At 40.0% G+C, this 19035-nt stretch overlaps 1 protein-coding gene across 3 annotated transcripts in view; it reads right to left on the bottom strand.

Moving 5' to 3' along the window:
- The window catches only part of tacr1a (tachykinin receptor 1a), a 61906-nt gene that overhangs the window by 17415 nt on the left and 25456 nt on the right, over positions 1-19035 (bottom strand). For all 3 annotated transcript variants that reach the window (XM_051892606.1, XM_051892607.1, XM_051892605.1), the window contains exon 2: positions 7762-7956. In XM_051892606.1, the coding sequence (XP_051748566.1) occupies positions 7762-7952 (191 nt within the window). In that variant the 5' untranslated portion in view covers positions 7953-7956. The remainder of the gene's footprint in view (positions 1-7761; positions 7957-19035) is intronic.

Here is a 19035-nt window from a genome sequence, read left to right as displayed (position 1 = left end):
AATACTCAATGTAGATTCTTTGAAATCACTTTATTTTCTTTATATGCAAATTGTTGAATTTATCTATTTTAATAGTTTAATTGTTTGTTGGTTCTCATTAAGCTTTCTATTCATCAAAGAATCCTTAAAAAAAATAAAATAATGTATCCTGGTTTCCACTAAAATATTAAGCAGCACAACTGTTTTCAGTATAGATAATAGTAAGAAATGTTTCTTGAGTAGCAAATCAGCATATTAGAATGATTTCTGAAGTATCACGTGACACTGAAGACTGAAGTAATGATGCTGAAAATTCAGATTTGCCATCACAGGAATAAATTACATTTTAAAATATATTAAAATAGAAAACAGTTATTCTAAATTTTAATAATATTTAACATTTCTTTTTTACTGTATTTTTTATCAAAATGCAGCCTTGGTGAGCATAAGAGACATTAAAAAACTTAAGGTATTTTTTTAATTTCAAAAGGATAGAATCATATTGACATGTGTAATTAATTGGCTCCTTTCTGCACATTTGCCCCTTCTGCAGATCTCTCTTTCATAAATTTATAGAATGGCCACTAAATGTTACTTTTTTTTTTCTCAGCTATGCATTGTTCTGTCTTCAGACACCCCATTAATATTAGTTCATATTGTAGAGCATTAAAATATGGCTAACTGCACTGTGAGTTCTTCTGTAAAATGTGAGTTTCATGGCAATTTGCAGAAATCAGTACTGCACGGAGCGCACTCTGTCAGAATCCAGACTGAGGAGAGCTCAATTTCCCCCATTTCTCGCAAGAGCTGAGAAGGAGAGCGAGAGAGAGACGGAGGTAGAGAGAGATGAAGCCTGTGGCAAGCCTGTGGGTAGCCCAAAAAGACATCTAGTTCCAGACTAGGCAAACTGAAACAGACTGGCCACATGCTGTTAGTGAGCTGTCAGTCTTGAGGTGGGTATGGTAGAGAATGTGTTATCTATGATCCACCATCAAACAGAGTCAGAGAACACGATGAAAGGGTCAGAACAGTGGTGGGGTGCTAAGATAACGTCATACATCTCAGAATTTTTTGTAGTCACGCTGAATCCAATTTTTAGAAACTTTTAAGATAACGTGGTATCTAGCTACCTTAGCTGGACTACCTGATGTAAGTAGGTATATTCATAAGTCTCTGTGTGTACAAATGCCTCAGTGTAATTGCGCTTTTGAAGTATTAAGCTTGGCTGTTCATCTAGAGGATGAATAGGGCATAGGGGATAAGATGATACGCAGTACGATGCTGGCCCGCCTCAAAGTCTCCTGTTAAAGTATGTGATTCAATCTCTTTAAAATTACAGCTGTTTCTCCTAGACAGCAGTGAGATCAAATTGAGACTTTTGCTTTTAAAGTATAGTTATTCTGTCTGAAATTTTTTCATCATTTTCTCACACTCGTGTGGGTCTAAACTTTCTTCTATGGAACACAAAAGAAGATATTCTAAAATATGTTTCAGTATTTTTTGCAAGCCAATGGGGTAGGGCTGCAAGATTTGCAATGTTTCTGATAAAAATAGTGATTTAAAATGGAGTTTACAATGCAATGCTCCAGGTTTGCTGTGCTTATTGGGCTGCACTATTTGGCCAAAACAATTAAAAAGATGGTTTGTGCATGTTGGTGCATGTTGCGTTTCCAAATGCGTCCCAAAGTTGGAAGTGACTCAAACTCGAAGCAGATTCAGAGATGAGTTTGTGTGGAGCAGCATTTACTGCGAATCGAGATGCTGAAAACACCGGTTTATGAGCTGCTCACCTCTAAATGAACTTCACTCTGAAACACGCAACAAATATTAATTCAATCGCAGCCTTTGCGATTTGATAATCGCATCAAGCCAATCACAATTCCATTTTTTTCCAATTAATCGTGCATAGCTACAATGGGATCCAGTGTTGATTGGAGCCTCACTTTCTTCAAAATATATATTTTTGTGATTTGCAGACAAAAAGTCATAAAGGTTTGAGGGTGGGGCATGAGGGTGAGTAAAAGATCAGTGCCCGGTTGCATAAAGCACCTTAAGTTTTTCCCTTAAGTATGACACTTAAGGCGTGATTTCCCCTTACCTAAGGGAATGACTTAAGGGTGTTGCATATAATCCCTTAAACTGTTCTCTTAGGTAAGGGAAACCGTTAAGTGTTTCACGACAGCAACCCAGGTTTTGCCGTTATAAAATTCTACTGTTGCCATGGACACATTATTTGTTAATACCGATCGTGACATGTTTTCACAGAAAACAACATAAGATGGATAAGGAAAACAAAAAATAAAACCAAATATGAAAGAGAAAGACCAGACGAGAAACTCAAATAGATAGTTTACTCAAAATTGAGATTTCTGCCATCATTCACTCACCCTCATGTCGTTCCAAACCCATAAGACTTTCATTCATATTTGAATGAATAAAGATATTTTTAATATTCTCTCATCATTTATGTCCATTCTTTAAAAGACATCCATATGAATAAGGCTGTTTCGGAAGCTCGAAAGTGCGCGCAAGCGCAAGAACCAATGAGGTTTGTTTTTGTGCGTGATGCACGCACGTTTGCGCTTCCGTTGACCATATGTGCTACATATGTAATTTCATCAATGTTTATGTGAATAAACGCCTAAATTACAATTTGTTTATCATATAAAGCGGTCGATCGTGTCGTTAGAAGACTTGGATTGAACCTGCTCACTCCATGTAACACTTAAGGTGAAGTTTTTCAAACCTTATGTTATACTTAGGGAAATGACAGTTAAGGGGCTGTATGCAACACTTATCGTTTTTTAAGGGATTACTTAAGTGAAAAATATATACTTAAGGGAAATTCTTAGGGTTTATGACATTTCACCTAAAGAACCCCTTAAGTAATACTTAACGGTTATTTTCTGCAACACCCTTAAGTTTAAGGGAAACATAAGGGCGAACTTAAGGGAAAATTACACTTAAGGTGCTTTATGCAACCGGGCACTAGTCTTAGTCTTTTCTTCCCTATTGCGTTAGACTTTTTTCCCCCCTATTGTGACATATATCCAAGTAAATTGTCTTCTCAAACAAGAAAAAATGTAGGATGGGACTTGATTTTGTCTATGGGGAATTAACTGGATCATTGGATTGTTGTGGTTTGCTCATGCAAGTGACAGGTTATCCCATTTCATGGTGTCTTTAAATGAAACATAACCATTAAGTCTTTCTCTGAGCAAAAAAAAAAAAAAAATTCCTCTGGGTGGTCTGCATGTGTATGTGAGAGCAAAAGTATATGTAAACGTGTGTGAATGTTATTTGAGTAACATACAGATAATTTGTCAGCATTTGAACATAAGCATGTGAGCTCATGTCAGGTATGTCGCATGTGAACTTTCATAACACAGCGGACTATTTATACTCTGGCATGTGTCTGCAGTCTATTATAACACCCAGCACGGCAAAGCCATGAATAAGAGCGAGACAGTGTGCTGTGCAACACTTCAAACCGAGTTCAAGGGCTATAAAACAGACCTGATGTCATTTCTAATCAGACGTATCTATTTTGTTAACACGAGACAGGTCTCATTTCGGTTCGCCGCACTTAACCCATCTGTACAAGTCATTAGAACTTCATTATGAAAATAATAAGGGCTACATCCATTCAGACATGGACGGTGTGATTGTTAAACGTCCTATTTGTAGCTGACTGGATGACAATGATACTTAAAATATGGATTTACAAAAGACTATTTAAATATGAGGGGATTTATTTTCGTTGAATGAATTTGATATTTACAATCAATCAGTACAAGCTGTGTATAGTATGATTTATTTATGTGTGTAAAATTTGTGTGAAGGTCTGAAGAAAATTTAGAAATGAGCTACACTAAAGTGTAAGACATACAATATGACTGCAGTATTATGAGTCAAATCTTTAAGCTGGTGTTGATGAATGGCACAATGCTTACAGTGCTGAAGACCGTTTGATCTCCTGCTGAGTGCATCCAAACTCATGTGGCTCTGAAGATTCGTATGCTCAGTTTTTATTTCCTGCATGGTTGTGAGATTGGTGATGTTGTTAGAAGTTACTGGTATACATTGCAAAATGTATACCAGTAAAAAAAAAAAAAAAAAAAAATGTAATTAGCATTTTTGGCTTGGTTTTCATTAAAAAAACCCCTGAAGATTCTTAAAACCCCTTCTCTTTTAGAATGCCTTACTCTGAGACATTTTCTAAAGAAGGCACACCAATTATACCTTAATATTAATTATTTTTAGCTTAACTGCACGAATTAAGAGTAGGTATTTAAAATTATATTTTAAAATTTACCTAAATTTTATATAATTTACTGAAAATGTTCAGTTAAGACAACCTCTGATGTCAGGCAGCCTAACTCAGTCTTATTTCCTTCCAAAAAAAAGTATTTTTATTTATTCAAAATCTACTTTAACATCTCAAGGGAGTTTTACCCCATTTTTTCTTGTTTAATGCATAAATCTATCAATATTTTGTGAAGTTTATCCTCACAAAAAACTATTTGCCAATGAGGCAAGAAAAATAAATCTACTATATCATGTATTCCGATAAACAAGTCCAAGTTTACATCTGGTTTTAAGATGGGTTTTTGGTGATCCGATCACAAGTGGTCGAGACACGTTAGCATGCATTTCAAATGCGTCTCCTGTGACCACTTGTGTTTGGATTTTGTTGAGACACTCTCCTCTTATTTACAATACATCACTTTTGCGGGAGACTTGCGGGAAAGGAATGGAATGAAAAGGATAAAGAAGACGGCTGCAATTTCAGGATGGATGATCGTATAAGCCGCCTTTTCACTATCTCTGACAAACAACATACAGGAAGTTCCAAAGGAGAATAGTATGGGAGCTGCATGGAGTTGCTGGATTTTGAATGCTGAATTTTTGGATCCGATGTGAGCTTAGAGGGTGCGTTGAAATATTTGAACTTTTGTGGGTGACTGTATGCAACTGTGCAACCGGATGTGATGTACTATTCCAATCAAAATGACTTTAATCTCTATGCTCTTTTTCTGTTAAATTTGTGCTTTTGAATAATTTTTTCTCCAAAAGAATTATTTTATAATTATTACATTGTTATTTAGGTTAATTATCCATATAAATGCGACAATCATACGCAATAGTCGGAAACAGTGTGTCCAATGCCTCTGGGTCCCCTGTATACAGTCCACCTTTTCCCCGTGCTATACTCTTAAAAATAAAAGTTCCAAAATGAGGCTTTTGCAGTGATGCCATAGAAGAACCAATTTAGGTTCCCAAAAGAACCTTTCAGTGAACAGTTCCTAAATGAACCAGTTATTCTTGGTGTGAAGAACATTTAAATAATCTAAAGAATCCTTTTTGTCACTACAAAGAAACTTTCTGAGCAAAGGGAAGGTTCCATGGATGTTAAAGGTTCTTCATGGAACTGTAGATGCCAATGAAGATCTTTTATTTTCAAGAGTGTAGCGACGCCCCTGGCTTCGATCGCAAAAAAAACGCAAGTTAATACCAGGTGTAAACGCAGTCTTATTGTTTTACACAATATTGCTTCTCAAGTAAATTTATCTTGTTATAGCCCGTTAGCTGTCAGTGGCCTATAATAGTGAGACAATTGCCTTTTTTGCCTATCACATATTTTAGTAATCATCATAAATTAAGTATCATTCGAAAGCTTAAACACTCAAAATTCATCCTGTAAAAAACCATTTTGAAATTGGACATTGCGTTACCTGTTTACACTTTAATTTTTTTAAATGCTTTTACTTATATAATAAGTGCAGAGTGTCTTATTTTAAAAGAGACCAACCTTATGATTGTATTCCAAAGCATTCATGAATTACAGCTTTAAGATCTATGCTCAAAAAAGGGGGTTGACAGCTAACAGTTTAAGGATAATTTTAGTGTAAAATGAGAAAATAACAGAGATTTTGGCCTGGTTTCACAGACAGGGCTTAGATTAAGCCAGGATTAGGCCTGGGACATTTACGTAGCTATTATAACCATTCCTTAGAAAAAAACATTACTTGTGTGCATCTTGAGATAAAGCAATGGCACTGACATATTTTAAGATATATCTCTGCAAATTGCTAAAACAGTTCAAATATGCATTTCAGTCTGAGACTAGGCTTAAGCCTTGTCTGTGAAACCGGGGGTAAGATTCATTAATGTTTCTTGCAGTTAAGTGTGAATAATAGAAACATACGTTGTACGGTAGAAAAATGGATGTGTTAGCTTCCATACCTTTGGTAGAAACACCAGCAAAAATCTTATATCACATCTCAACTGGTGTGAAAGACACGGTAATGGAAGAGGGGAGTTTGGGGAAAATGTGAAATGAGTTTTAGTGAGTAAGAGAGTGAGAGAGATGGTGGGGTGCATAAGGGAAAATCTCTGGTGCCTTAGAAAGCTGACTTCTTCACTAACTAACACAGAAGGGCAGCACTTCTCACTCACAGCGGTAAAGGCAGGAGGAATATAACAAGTAGACCAGAAAGTTATAAATGTTATACACAACAGAATATGAGGGAGAGGCAGAAACAGGTGATTGAAATGTACAGAAATTATCTAACAAAGAAACTAAATGAGCAAAAGAGACAGAAGAGAGAGAGAAAGAGAAACTAGGCTTTTAAAACGGGGAGTGACACTTTTGTATGGTGTCTTTCTCTGCAAAGATAACAGCAGTGATATATCTAATAAAGAAGAATAATCTCTTATTGTTGAGCAGAAGTTTTTATTTAGTTTTAGTGTGTTCAAGTGTGTTACAATGAGTAATCCAGTGCTGAAATTTGTTATTGTTTTGCTAAGTGCTCATTGTAGTTGTTTATAACATTGTAATTGTATATATATAAGTGGCAGCATCAATGTGACAGTTGTCAGACACGCTCTAATCTATCACGTTAAGATCTGTTTAAATGACTTTTGCACATTTCTAATCTTAATGTTTCAATTTACGTTTCAGTTTTAACTTGGAAATGAGCAAATACTCCACAATAGATACCTGATATCTGGATCAGTACATCACATGCACTATTTATGAAAACAGTTCTCTATTTAGCAGAGTTATTTGTGTATAATCGTATTTCGTGAGTTAAGCGGTTTTGTGACATCATAACAGGCACATCTGTGCATCAACCCCCCTCCCCCCACCACCACAACAACTGTCCTCACCGCATTTTAAAACAAAGTGATGGCCATAAAAACTCTTTGCAGAATGATCTCGGCTTCTAATGGACTCGCTGGACTGAACCCTACTGGACGGCGGCTTTGTGCACCATGTTAACAGCACTTTATATTATCAGCACTTCAGATTAATGTCAATCTGCATACAAGCTAACTTTTTGAGAGTATACCCCACAGTTTGGAGGAGTAATAGTCATTAGCGTCTGCTCTTGTAAAATCATTGTATTCACCCTTGGGCAATATATCCAATTATGTTTGCTTTAATAGTCTTGTACTTTTTCCTTTTCTCTCTCTTAGGACCATGACTTTCCTGTGTTTAATGTTTTCTTTGTAATGAAGTTCCTCTCTGTTGTTATATAAGTAAACACTTAGGGGGAAAGCAGCACTGATTTTTGATTACTCCAAATTAGAGAGTCATAAAGGTAATATTTCCAGCAATATCCGGAAACTTTGGTGAAATTCGATCTGGAAAAGAAATTCTCTGCACCTACAGCCATAAACCTCTGAAGCAAATATTAAACCTAAATATTTTCCAATATCAGCTAAAGGCAACATGGGGAGATAAGCATGTTGATTAATTAAAAGTGAGATGCTTACATCTTTTTGAAGTCCAGGAGAGTGTACTCAGGCCAGTCGATGTAGCAGACCACCCTGCCCGGCAGCTGGTCCGTGTCGGAGTAGTAATACTGGGGGAAGGCCAGCAGAAGTGCCAGAACCCAGATGACCCCAATGACCACTTTCGTCTGTGTTGCAGACATCCTCTGCTGCAGGGGATGAATGATGGCCATATATCTGTGGAAGAACAAGACAGATGTACTGAAGGCGCCACTTCTGTAGCTTACGTTGAGGTATTTAAAAAAGCTTTTTTATATTTTTACTTTAAGATTTCCAGTTGAACTTAAAAAAAACCCTATTATTTAATTCATAAAAATTAATAGGTTAATTATGAATATTCAAAAGTAACAAAAAAATATTAATTATGAACACAAATACAAATTAATGCAAATTAATACTTTTGTGGTTCAGTAAATATTATGTTTAAATGTTTCTGTTCTAGTTAAGGAAAATGTATTTTATGTAATCACCTTAATGAAAGTCTGAAATGCATTTGTTAATTTAATGTTAATTGACCTCTTTTAAGTCTAATTAAAAAGTCTCATTAAATGGCATTTATAAAATTTAAAAAAATTTAAAAAAGTATTTTTCTTACTATAAAAATCCTTATCTCCAACAATTCATTCTTTTTAATCACTTTCCTTACAGTCTTAGAAAAAAAAGTTTCAATTGGGATTTATATTGAACCCTGGGGTTCTTGACTCAATTTTAGAGAACACTTTTTGCCAAGGAGAAATGTCTTAAATGATTGTGTAATACTTTCATGTTTATTGGGTAATTAAATTTTTTTTTCTAGTGATAAAGTATGTTTATGAGCTGTTTAATTCATAATATTTAATGAAAACTAAAACTGAATTAAAACTAAATTATTCATTAAAACTAAATTCATAAAATGATCCCATGATGGGAACTCCTAAAACGTTCTATATATAAAGCACCTGACAGAACTGTTTAAAGGGTTAGTTCACCCAAAAATGAAAATTCTGTCATTAATTACATGTTGTTCCACACCGGTAAGACCTTCGTTCATCTTCAGAACACAAATTAAGATATTTTTCATAAAATCCGATGGCTCAGTGAGGCCTGCATTGCCAGCAAGACAATTAACACTTTCAAATGCCCAGAAAGCTACTAAAGATGTATTTAAAACAGTTCATGTGACTACAGTGGTTCAACCTTATGTTATGAAGTGGTGAGAATACTTTTTGTGGGCCAAAAAAACAAACAAAATAATGACTTTATTCAACAATAAAGCTTCGAAGCTTTACGAATCTTTTGTTTCGAATCAGTGGTTCGGAGTGTGAATCAAACTGCCAAAGTCACGCCCCCCAGTGATGAACCATTGAAATTTCGGAACACTTATGATGTAACTAAGCCTTGTTTAGTAAAATAATGTGACTTTGGCATACACGCTCCAAACAACTGATTCGAAACAGCTTTATAAAGCAGTGTTTTGAAATCACCCATCACTAGGTAGTGTTGAATAAAGTCGTTATTTTGTTTTTTTGGCGTACAAAAAGTATTCTTGTTGCTTCATAACATTAAGGTTAAACCACTGTAGCCACATGAACTGTTTTAAATAGTAGATTTCTGGGCATTAAAAGTGTTAATTGTCTTGCTGGCAATGCAGGCCTCACTGAGCCATTGGATTTTATGAAAAATATATTAATTTGTATTTCGAAGATGAACGAAGGTCTTACGGGTGTGGAACGACATGAGGGTGAGTAATTAATGACAGAATTTTCATTTTTGGGTGAACTAACCCTTTAAGCTTCTATATAGAGTCTTTTCTTCTAAGAGTATAGAAAAGCTTGGGGGTGTAAATTAAAACAAATGGACTGCTTATGGATTTGGCTCTCAGCACACGTTTCACTCAATTTACAACCACACTTATTTCCTCACTGTGATCTTCATTCACATTTTGCTGCTCGAGCTTTGCTTGAAAGCAAGATATATTGTGCTGCTCTGCACTCTCAACAATTCAAGCTGTCAACACATCACATACATCACGTGACTTCATCACGTATCACATATGTCTCCGTCCAGCACACAAAGATCTCAGTGGTATCTAAGATAAATCCTCTTAAATCATTTGGAGCTGTATCATTATGAAACGGAATGAAGCCCAGAAAGTAAATCCCCCACACACACACACACACACACACACACACACACACACACACACACACACACAGCAAACAAATCTATTGAGTAGCTACAATAGTGGATTTGTGTGGTTATTAGTTTTGGGCTTGTGATATAGTACAACAGGCAAATGCAGCATTGTGATAATATGAGCTCTGCAATAATAGGATCTGTTCCAGTTATAAGTTATATTGACAATGAATATACACTTGTGGCAGGAATTATTTAACTGGAGCTGGGAGAAACCATGCAGCGTTCCATGTACCACTTTCAGACTGTGAGATGGTATGGAAGGTCAGGCTTTGTCAGATATTGCTTTGTTTCCCTTAGAATCTGTGTCTGGTTTGCATTTTTTTTATGGTTTTAACCACACACACAATGCCTTGAAAATATAAAGACTCCCATTCTGAATTCCAACATTAAAAATGTGTGGTCTCTACCACACTCTCGGAAGAAAAGGTTCTATATAGATCAATGAGGCCTACGATCAATCAGTTCAAGAAAAAGAAAAAAAATCAAGAAAACAAGTTGACAAACAGCTTGAATCCAATATTTGGTGATAATATGGCATAACAAGAGATTTATAAGCAATTTTTAAAATGCTGGTTTTTGACCGAGAACACCAAAGGTGTTACAGGGTTTTCAACACAGGGTTTATATATACTGTTTGTGTGTGTGTGAAAAATGCAATGAATTACAATACATTTTTAATTTAGGGTGATATCAAGTAAATCATCTAACGATGCCAATAACATCAAACAATAATAATAACAATATTATTTATAATAACATAACTTAACAATATTTGATAATAACAAACATAACTTCACTAGCATTTAATTTTTTTCCTTTCCTCCATGTAACCAACTGTTAACATCCCACTTGTGTTGCTATATATAGTAAATTGCATTTCTGTTTTTAATTTCTTCTTCAAATTCAAAAGAATAGTTAATGAAACTGGAATCAGTTAAGAGTGAATGGAAGCGGAATTGCTAATTACTTCTGAACCACATCCTTACTGGTCTCAACTGACCACAAAATCTGGTTCAATATTATTCTATTGGTCAAACTCCAGGCATGGCAGTAATGGAGTCTTTTGTGACATCCTTCCATTCAAGCTAATGTTAAGCAGAGCTCTTGATACGGTTGACTGGTTCACTTTTATTCCTTTATTGGAAAATTGACTCTGTATTTCCTTCAAAGTGACGACTGGCCTCTCAGTGACTTTATTAATAAGTTTCCATCTGGTGTGCAGAGAGTTTTGAGGAACAAACATTTCTGACCAATAAAAATTGCACCCATGGGGCATCCAAACATTTGGCTATTGTTTTGAACTTTTATTTCCTTCTCCTTATTTAACTTTTTTTAATTAGTCTTCAACTTCCTGGAATGCTCTAGTCTTAATATTCGCAGCTGTCTTTTAGATTCACAACCTGAATAATGATCAATTTATTTTAATAAATTATAGGTTCAGGCCAATTGTTAGGCAGCTGTGTCCTTGTTAAGACAATTGTTTTTCTTCTGTGCAAATGTAGAGTCCCTGCATGTATTGAATATTTATGCACACAGAATATTTCTTGTTTGTTGTTGTTGTTGTTGTTAAGAAAACCAATGTCACTTGAAATGATGAAAATTCTGTAATCTGTTACTCACCCTTATGTTGTTCTAAAACCATATGACTTTCTTTCTTCTGTGGAACACAGATAAGTGAATCTTTCACTTCTATATACAGTATATATAGAAGAACATGCAGGATATTGCCTACTCTATAATAAAAGTGAAAGGAGAAAGATTAGTTCAAGCTCCAAAATGACAAAAAAGCACCATATAAGCATTGTGAAAATAGTAAATTTTTTCACAGACTAAATCTGTTGTTATTCACTGGATTTTTTTCTGCTGTAGCACTCAAATCAATATGGAAGCCCGTTTCCGCCACATAAAAAAAACATAAAAACAGTAATTGCGTCTTTTTATTTTTTCTCACAATTCTGACTTTATAACTCGCAATTGTGAGGGAAAAAAGTCAGAATTCTGACATATAAACTCGCAATTGCGTGATATAAAGTCACAATTCTGTGAATTGCGAGTTTATATCTCAGAATTGTGACTTTATATCACGCAATTGCGAGTTTATATCTCAGAATTGTGACTTTATAACTCACAATTGTGAGAAAGAAAGTCAGAATTATGAGATATAAACTCACAATTGTGAGATAAAAGGTCAGAATTCTGAGATAAAAAGTCGCAATTACTATTTTTATTTTTTTATTTAGTGGCTGTCAGGGAATGAACACAGACAGAGGATCCAAGTGCAAGAATAACAATATTTATTGACAGGAAAAATGCTGTACAATAACTTCACTCCAAGGGTCAGTCGAGGCAGAGGCTGTGGCGTGCAGAGTGGCGAGGCACTGGGTGGCGCAGGGCTACAGCGGGTATCAGAGAACAAGGATAATCCAACCCAGAAAACAGGGCACACGACGAAAGTCCAGAATCCAAAAACCAGGAAGAAACACACAGAGAACACGACACCGGGAACAGCCTGCAACGAACTGACAAAGACCCATAGAGACATGCACAATATATAACAACCACTAACAAGACACGGCTGGCAACAGATCGCAATCAGACCATAATGGGAAACGCCCACACAATCATTCACTCACACCCAACACACACACACACACACACACACACACACACACACACACACAACAACACACGAGGGTGAGTAAGTGAATCCATGAACCGTGACAGTACCCCCTCTCCTATGAGCGCCTCCTGGCGCTCCCAGGAGAGCCTACCTGTTGATAGTAATCATCAATAAGAGAGTGATCCAGGATGTCCCTGGCAGGAACCCAACTCCTCTCCTCCGGACCGTAACCCTCCCAGTCCACCAAGTACTGGAATCCGCGTCCCCTTCGCCTAGCGTCCAAAATACGACGAACCGAATAAACGGGTTCCCCATCTACGAGACGCGGCGGGGGGGGAACCGGAACCGGCGGATTAATGTTAGCATGAAAAACAGGTTTGATTTTAGATACGTGGAATACGGGGTGAATTCTACGGTACGCTGGGGGGAATTTGAGGCGGACTGTCACCGGACTAAGAATCTTGGTGACAGTAAACGGGCCAATGAATTTAGGTGCCAACTTATTACATACGGAGCGGAGCGGAATGTTCCTGGAAGAAAGCCACACTTTTTGTCCGACGACGTATACGGGAGGCTTCAGCCGGTGGCGATCGGCCTGGGCCTTGGTGCGCGCTCCCACCTGAATAAGAGTCTCTCGGGCTCTTCTCCACGTGTGACGACACCTCTGGACGAAGGCGTGAGCGGAGGGGACCGCGACTTCGGATTCCAGACTAGGAAAGATAGGTGGCTGGTAACCTAGACTACACTGGAAAGGCGACAGGCCCGTAGCCGACACTGGTAACGAGTTGTGCGCGTACTCCACCCAAGGAAGCTGCTGACTCCAGGATGAAGGATTCTGAGCTACCCGACATCGCAACGTTCTCCCCAAATCCTGGTTGGCTCTCTCAGCTTGCCCGTTACTCTGGGGATGGAACCCAGATGACAAACTAACAGTCGCTCCCAGTAATCTGCAAAACTCCTTCCAGAATCTGGAGGTAAACTGGGATCCCCTGTCAGAAACCACGTCTACCGGGAGGCCATGAATACGAAAGACGTGATTAATGACAGTAACCGCTGTCTCCTTGGCAGAGGGTAATTTGGGCAAGGGGATGAAATGTGCCGCCTTCGAGAACCGGTCCACTACGGTCAAAATCACCGTATTGCCCTGTGAAGGAGGGAGGCCTGTTACGAAATCTAGCGCTATGTGGGACCAGGGTCTTGAAGGGACAGACAGCGGTTGAAGAAGCCCATCTGGGGAACGATTAGAAATCTTACCACGAGCGCAGACAGAGCAAGCCAAAACAAAATTGCGAACATCGCGAGCCATGCAGGGCCACCAGAATCGTTGCTTAACCAAAAACATGGTACGACTAACCCCTGGATGACAAGCCAGATTGGAATCATGGCCCCATCGGATAACGTCTGGACGTAACCTCTTAGGTACAAATAATCGACTCGGTGGGCACCCGGGCGGAGGCGTTACCCCTTCTAAGGCCGTGTGGACCTTCGACTCGACCTCCCATGTGAGTGAAGAGACAATGAGTCTCTCAGGTAAAATACACTCGGGAGTGGACGGGCGCTCGGAACGATCAAAAATACGAGATAAAGCATCGGGCTTGATGTTCTTAGACCCGGGACGATATGATAGAGAAAAATCGAAACGACCGAAAAACAGAGCCCACCGAGCCTGCCTAGAGTTTAGTCTTTTAGCGGATCTGATGTATTCTAAATTCTTATGATCGGTCCAGACGATGAAAGGTACCCCCGACCCCTCCAACCAGTGACGCCATTCTTCCAAAGCTAATTTGACCGCCAGCAGCTCCCTGTTACCAATGTCGTAATTCCGTTCGGCGGCGGATAAGCGATGAGAAAAAAACGCGCAAGGATGCATCTTATCGTCCGTGGCGGCGCGCTGGGAAAGAACTGCCCCTACCCCCACCTCTGAAGCATCAACCTCCACCACAAACTGACGTGAAGGATCAGGGGCGACAAGAATGGGAGCCGAAACAAAGCGGCTCTTCAGATTGGAAAATGCAGCCTCAGCTGTATTAGACCACCTGAACGCCGTTGCGGTGGAGGTTAAGGCGGTCAGAGGAGCGGCTAGTTGGCTGAAGTTGCGAATAAAACGCCGGTAAAAATTGGCGAATCCCAAAAACCTCTGCAGGGCCTTACGGGAATCTGGGATTGGCCAATCCACCACAGCCTTAACCTTGTCAGGATCCATGCGCACCCCCTCAGACGACACGATATACCCTAAAAATGGAACTGACTGTGCATGAAAAACGCACTTCTCCGCCTTGACAAAAAGCCCATTCTCTAGCAGCCTCTGGAGCACTCGTCTGACGTGTTGCACATGTTCCTGGAGAGAAGAAGAAAATATCAATATGTCGTCCAGGTAGACATAAATGAACTGATCGATCATGTCTCTCAACACGTCATTAACGAGTGCTTGAAACACGGCGGGCGAGTTGGAAAGGCCGAAAGGCATAACCAAGTATTCAAAGTGCCCTCTAGGGGTGTTAAATGCCGTCTTCCACTCATCCCCCTCCCTAATGCGAACCAAATGATAAGCGTTGCGCAGGTCCAATTTCGTGAAAAGAGACGCGCCCTGCAGCCGTTCAAAGGCAGAAGACATCAACGGCAAAGGATAAGTATTCTTTACCGTGATGTTGTTCAGTCCTCTGTAATCAATGCACGGCCGCAGCGACCCGTCCTTCTTACCCACGAAAAAAAAACCCGCCCCCGCGGGAGACGAGGAAGGGCGGATGATCCCAGCTGCCAGAGAATCAGAAATGTATTTCTCCATGACCTCCCTTTCAGGATTAGAAAGTGAATATAACTTGCCTTTAGGCGGAGAAGACCCTGGTACTAAGTCTATGGCACAGTCGTAGGGACGATGCGGAGGAAGAGAAGCAGCCCGGGACTTACTGAACACTTCCTTCAGGTCAAGGTACTCCTCTGGCACGTTTGACAGATTCACCGACGACTCCTGTAACACAGAACGAGACACAGAAGAACAGGCAGACAACAAACAAGACGCATGACACTGGTTGCTCCATTCTGCCACGGACCCCTGACCCCACTCGATCCTGGGCTTGTGTTTGAGCAACCACGGATGACCCAAGACGACCGGATGAGTAGTAGATCTAGAAATAAAAAATGGCAACTGTTCAGTGTGATTACCGGAAGTGATGACGGTTAAGGGCTCCGTGGCGTGTGTGATGGTGGGTAGCTTCTGTCCATTAAGGGCGATGACAGTTATGGCATGTTCCAAAGGGTGAATGGGTATGTGCAAACGCGTGACCAGATCATAGTCCATGATGCTGCCCTCCGCCCCCGAGTCGACCAGAGCCTGGCAGGTGTGATGCCCCGATACCCACTGTAGTCTCACCGGGAGGAGTGTCGCAGATGAGGATTTATCCAAGGAAAGACCACCCGACAATAACCTCGGTACTACTGTCGGGCTCTGCCTTTTACGGGACACTCCCTAAGAAAATGCCCCGCCCCTCCACAGTACAAACACAGTCCCATCTCTCTCCGGTGTAATCTCTCCCCCCGGGAGAGCCGAGCTCTACCCACCTGCATGGGTTCAGGATCGAACGGGGGACCGACCGTGTTAACTCCGCTGGCACCGCTCTCCTCCATTTCCTCGAAGCGCGCTACGGGCCTCTTACGCGCCGCGCGTTCTTGCAAGCGAGCGTCCACCCGCAGCGCGAGCTCAATGAGACCGTCGAGACTGGTGGGTAGATCCAGCTGGTAAATCTCCTGCTGAACACGGTCGGCCAACCCATGCAGGAACATATCCCACTGCGCCTCCTCGTTCCACTTGCATTCCGCTGCCAGGGTGCGGAATTTGATGGCGTAATCAGACACTGGTTGGATTCCCTGCCGCAGATCCGCGAGTTTGCGCGCGGCCTCCCGTCCCGCCACCGAACGGTCGAAGACCCGTCTCATCTCCTGCGACAGGGTGTGGAATGAGGAGCAGCACTGATGTTTGTTCTCCCACACCGCTGTTCCCCACAACGCTGCGCGTCCCGTCAGAAGCGTCATGACCAACGCGACTTTAGATTCCTCAGAAGAAAACGTGTTAGGTTGCAAAGAGAAATAAATAGAGCACTTCGTTAGAAAGGCTCTACAAACATCTGGTTCTCCAGCATACCTCTCTGGTGCAGGAATACGCGGCTCTTGTTGACTGCTGACGTTGGCGGATGGGTGGGGAACAGACGGTGGAGCTGGCGCAGTGGGAGATGAAAGATGTTGAACCTGGGTAGATAACTCAGCCACCTGCGCCACCAACGCCTGAACGGCACGAGCAGTGGCCACCACTTGCTCGTCCTGATGATCCATCCGTTGAGCACTCCTGCTCAAATACTCCTGAAGATCCGACGACCTTGCTGGATCCATAAGTGGTCAGTTCGTTCTGTCAGGGAATGAACACAGACAGAGGATCCAAGTGCAAGAATAACAATATTTATTGACAGGAAAAATGCTGTACAATAACTTCACTCCAAGGGTCAGTCGAGGCAGAGGCTGTGGCGTGCAGAGTGGCGAGGCACTGGGTGGCGCAGGGCTACAGCGGGTATCAGAGAACAAGGATAATCCAACCCAGAAAACAGGGCACACGACGAAAGTCCAGAATCCAAAAACCAGGAAGAAACACACAGAGAACACGACACCGGGAACAGCCTGCAACGAACTGACAAAGACCCATAGAGACATGCACAATATATAACAACCACTAACAAGACACGGCTGGCAACAGATCGCAATCAGACCATAATGGGAAACGCCCACACAATCATTCACTCACACCCAACACACACACACACACACACACACACACACACACACACACACAACAACACACGAGGGTGAGTAAGTGAATCCATGAACCGTGACAGTGGCGGAAATGGGCTTCCATAAATCAAATATGTCACCACTGACAGCAATCATATTTGGTTTTCTCACATGCAAAAGCCCATTGTATCTGGCAATTAATAGTTTTATTGTGCCATTTTCTGCAGTCTATATGACATGTATTATTTGGGCTTTTTGCAGGAGGAGATCATCTTTTATGGTGCTTTTATGGTGAATTTTTGTAATTTTGGAGTTTGACAGATCCAGTCCACATTCACTTTCACTTCAGAAAAGAGTAAGCAGGATATTCTTCAAAATATATATATATATTTTTTGTTAATTAAGTAAATTATTATAAAAGGTCCATTTCCGGGTGAAATATTGCTTTGAAATTCTTTGAAATCTATTGCCTCAAAGCATTAAAATAAAACATCAAAGAGAAAAAAAAAACATCAATTTTATATTGGTAATTTAGTAAAATGAGAGAACTTCCACTCCACTGATAATGGGAAAAATTTACAGTTAAACCACCACCAGGCGCACACACTTAAGCTTATATGTGATAGACAATCAGATTTTTCAAAAGTAATGCCCTGAAGGACAACATTATTACATACAGTGCCAGAGAAGATGAGTGAGTAAATGAGGAACTGACAATGAACTCATGGCACACTCCAGCAGGTGAAGAGGTCAGACACAGCACCGACATACATTCAAGTACATCTGTTTGACATAAGTGGAGCTCAAGGCAACAGATCATCGGTCTGAACAGCAGCAGGGCTAAATCAATAACGACAACATGCTAGAGGGAGCGGAGATGGACAGTGTGGTTACACAATTTGATGCTTGCAGTGCTTTTCTTTCAAATTTAGCTTTAAGCCTGTAATTTTATTATGAATCCTATTCCTGCCACACATGACAGTTTGAGCCTCTGAGCCATGTGCCATTTTACCAGCACACAAATGCTCTTTAGCATGCCATCACAGCTTGACTTTGAGGTGTGTGCGCTTGTCAGCACTTTTAGGTCTACATGTGTTTAAATGCAAGAAATTAAAAGTAAAAACAGCTGATAAGTGAGGCAAGTGAGAATGTGAGATGTTATATTTGGACAAAGAGGCAATCGTTCGTTGCTACTAAAGCAAGTAACACAATTATGTCACACACTGCAGTTTAGCCCAAGTGATCTGTCTGCACAGAGGTGACAGCCCTGCTGCTGTTTGTGAACGTATACCCGTCTGCATGTGTTAACAAAGCAACAATGACTCAACAAGAGCAACAGAGCTGAAATCTGGGCAAGCAAAACAACAGCCAAAGTGCTGAGGAGAGTATGTATTGCAATAATTATTCATAACCAGGTTTTACTGGATGATTATAATATAAACAGTAAGGCAAAATAGTAAGTAATATCCATATAAATAAATTTTAAAAATCAAATTTGACCTATCACAGTTTTTTTATGATCAAATTTTACCTATCACAGATCACAATACCATATGAAAGCTGGATTCGAGCCCTTTCCAAATCCGTTTTTACTTCTTTCATATCTGAAGTCGGCTGATCGCTCTGATTTTCAGGAATGGAATTTTGAGAAAAACAGGTTTAAATAACTGTCACCCCCTTTT

Source organism: Ctenopharyngodon idella, chromosome 5 (assembly GCF_019924925.1).
Source record: "Ctenopharyngodon idella isolate HZGC_01 chromosome 5, HZGC01, whole genome shotgun sequence".
NCBI classification, from domain to species: Eukaryota; Metazoa; Chordata; class Actinopteri; order Cypriniformes; family Xenocyprididae; genus Ctenopharyngodon; species Ctenopharyngodon idella.
The sequence above is the reverse complement of the archived record's forward strand: the minus strand, read 5'-3'. Positions and strand labels throughout refer to the sequence as shown.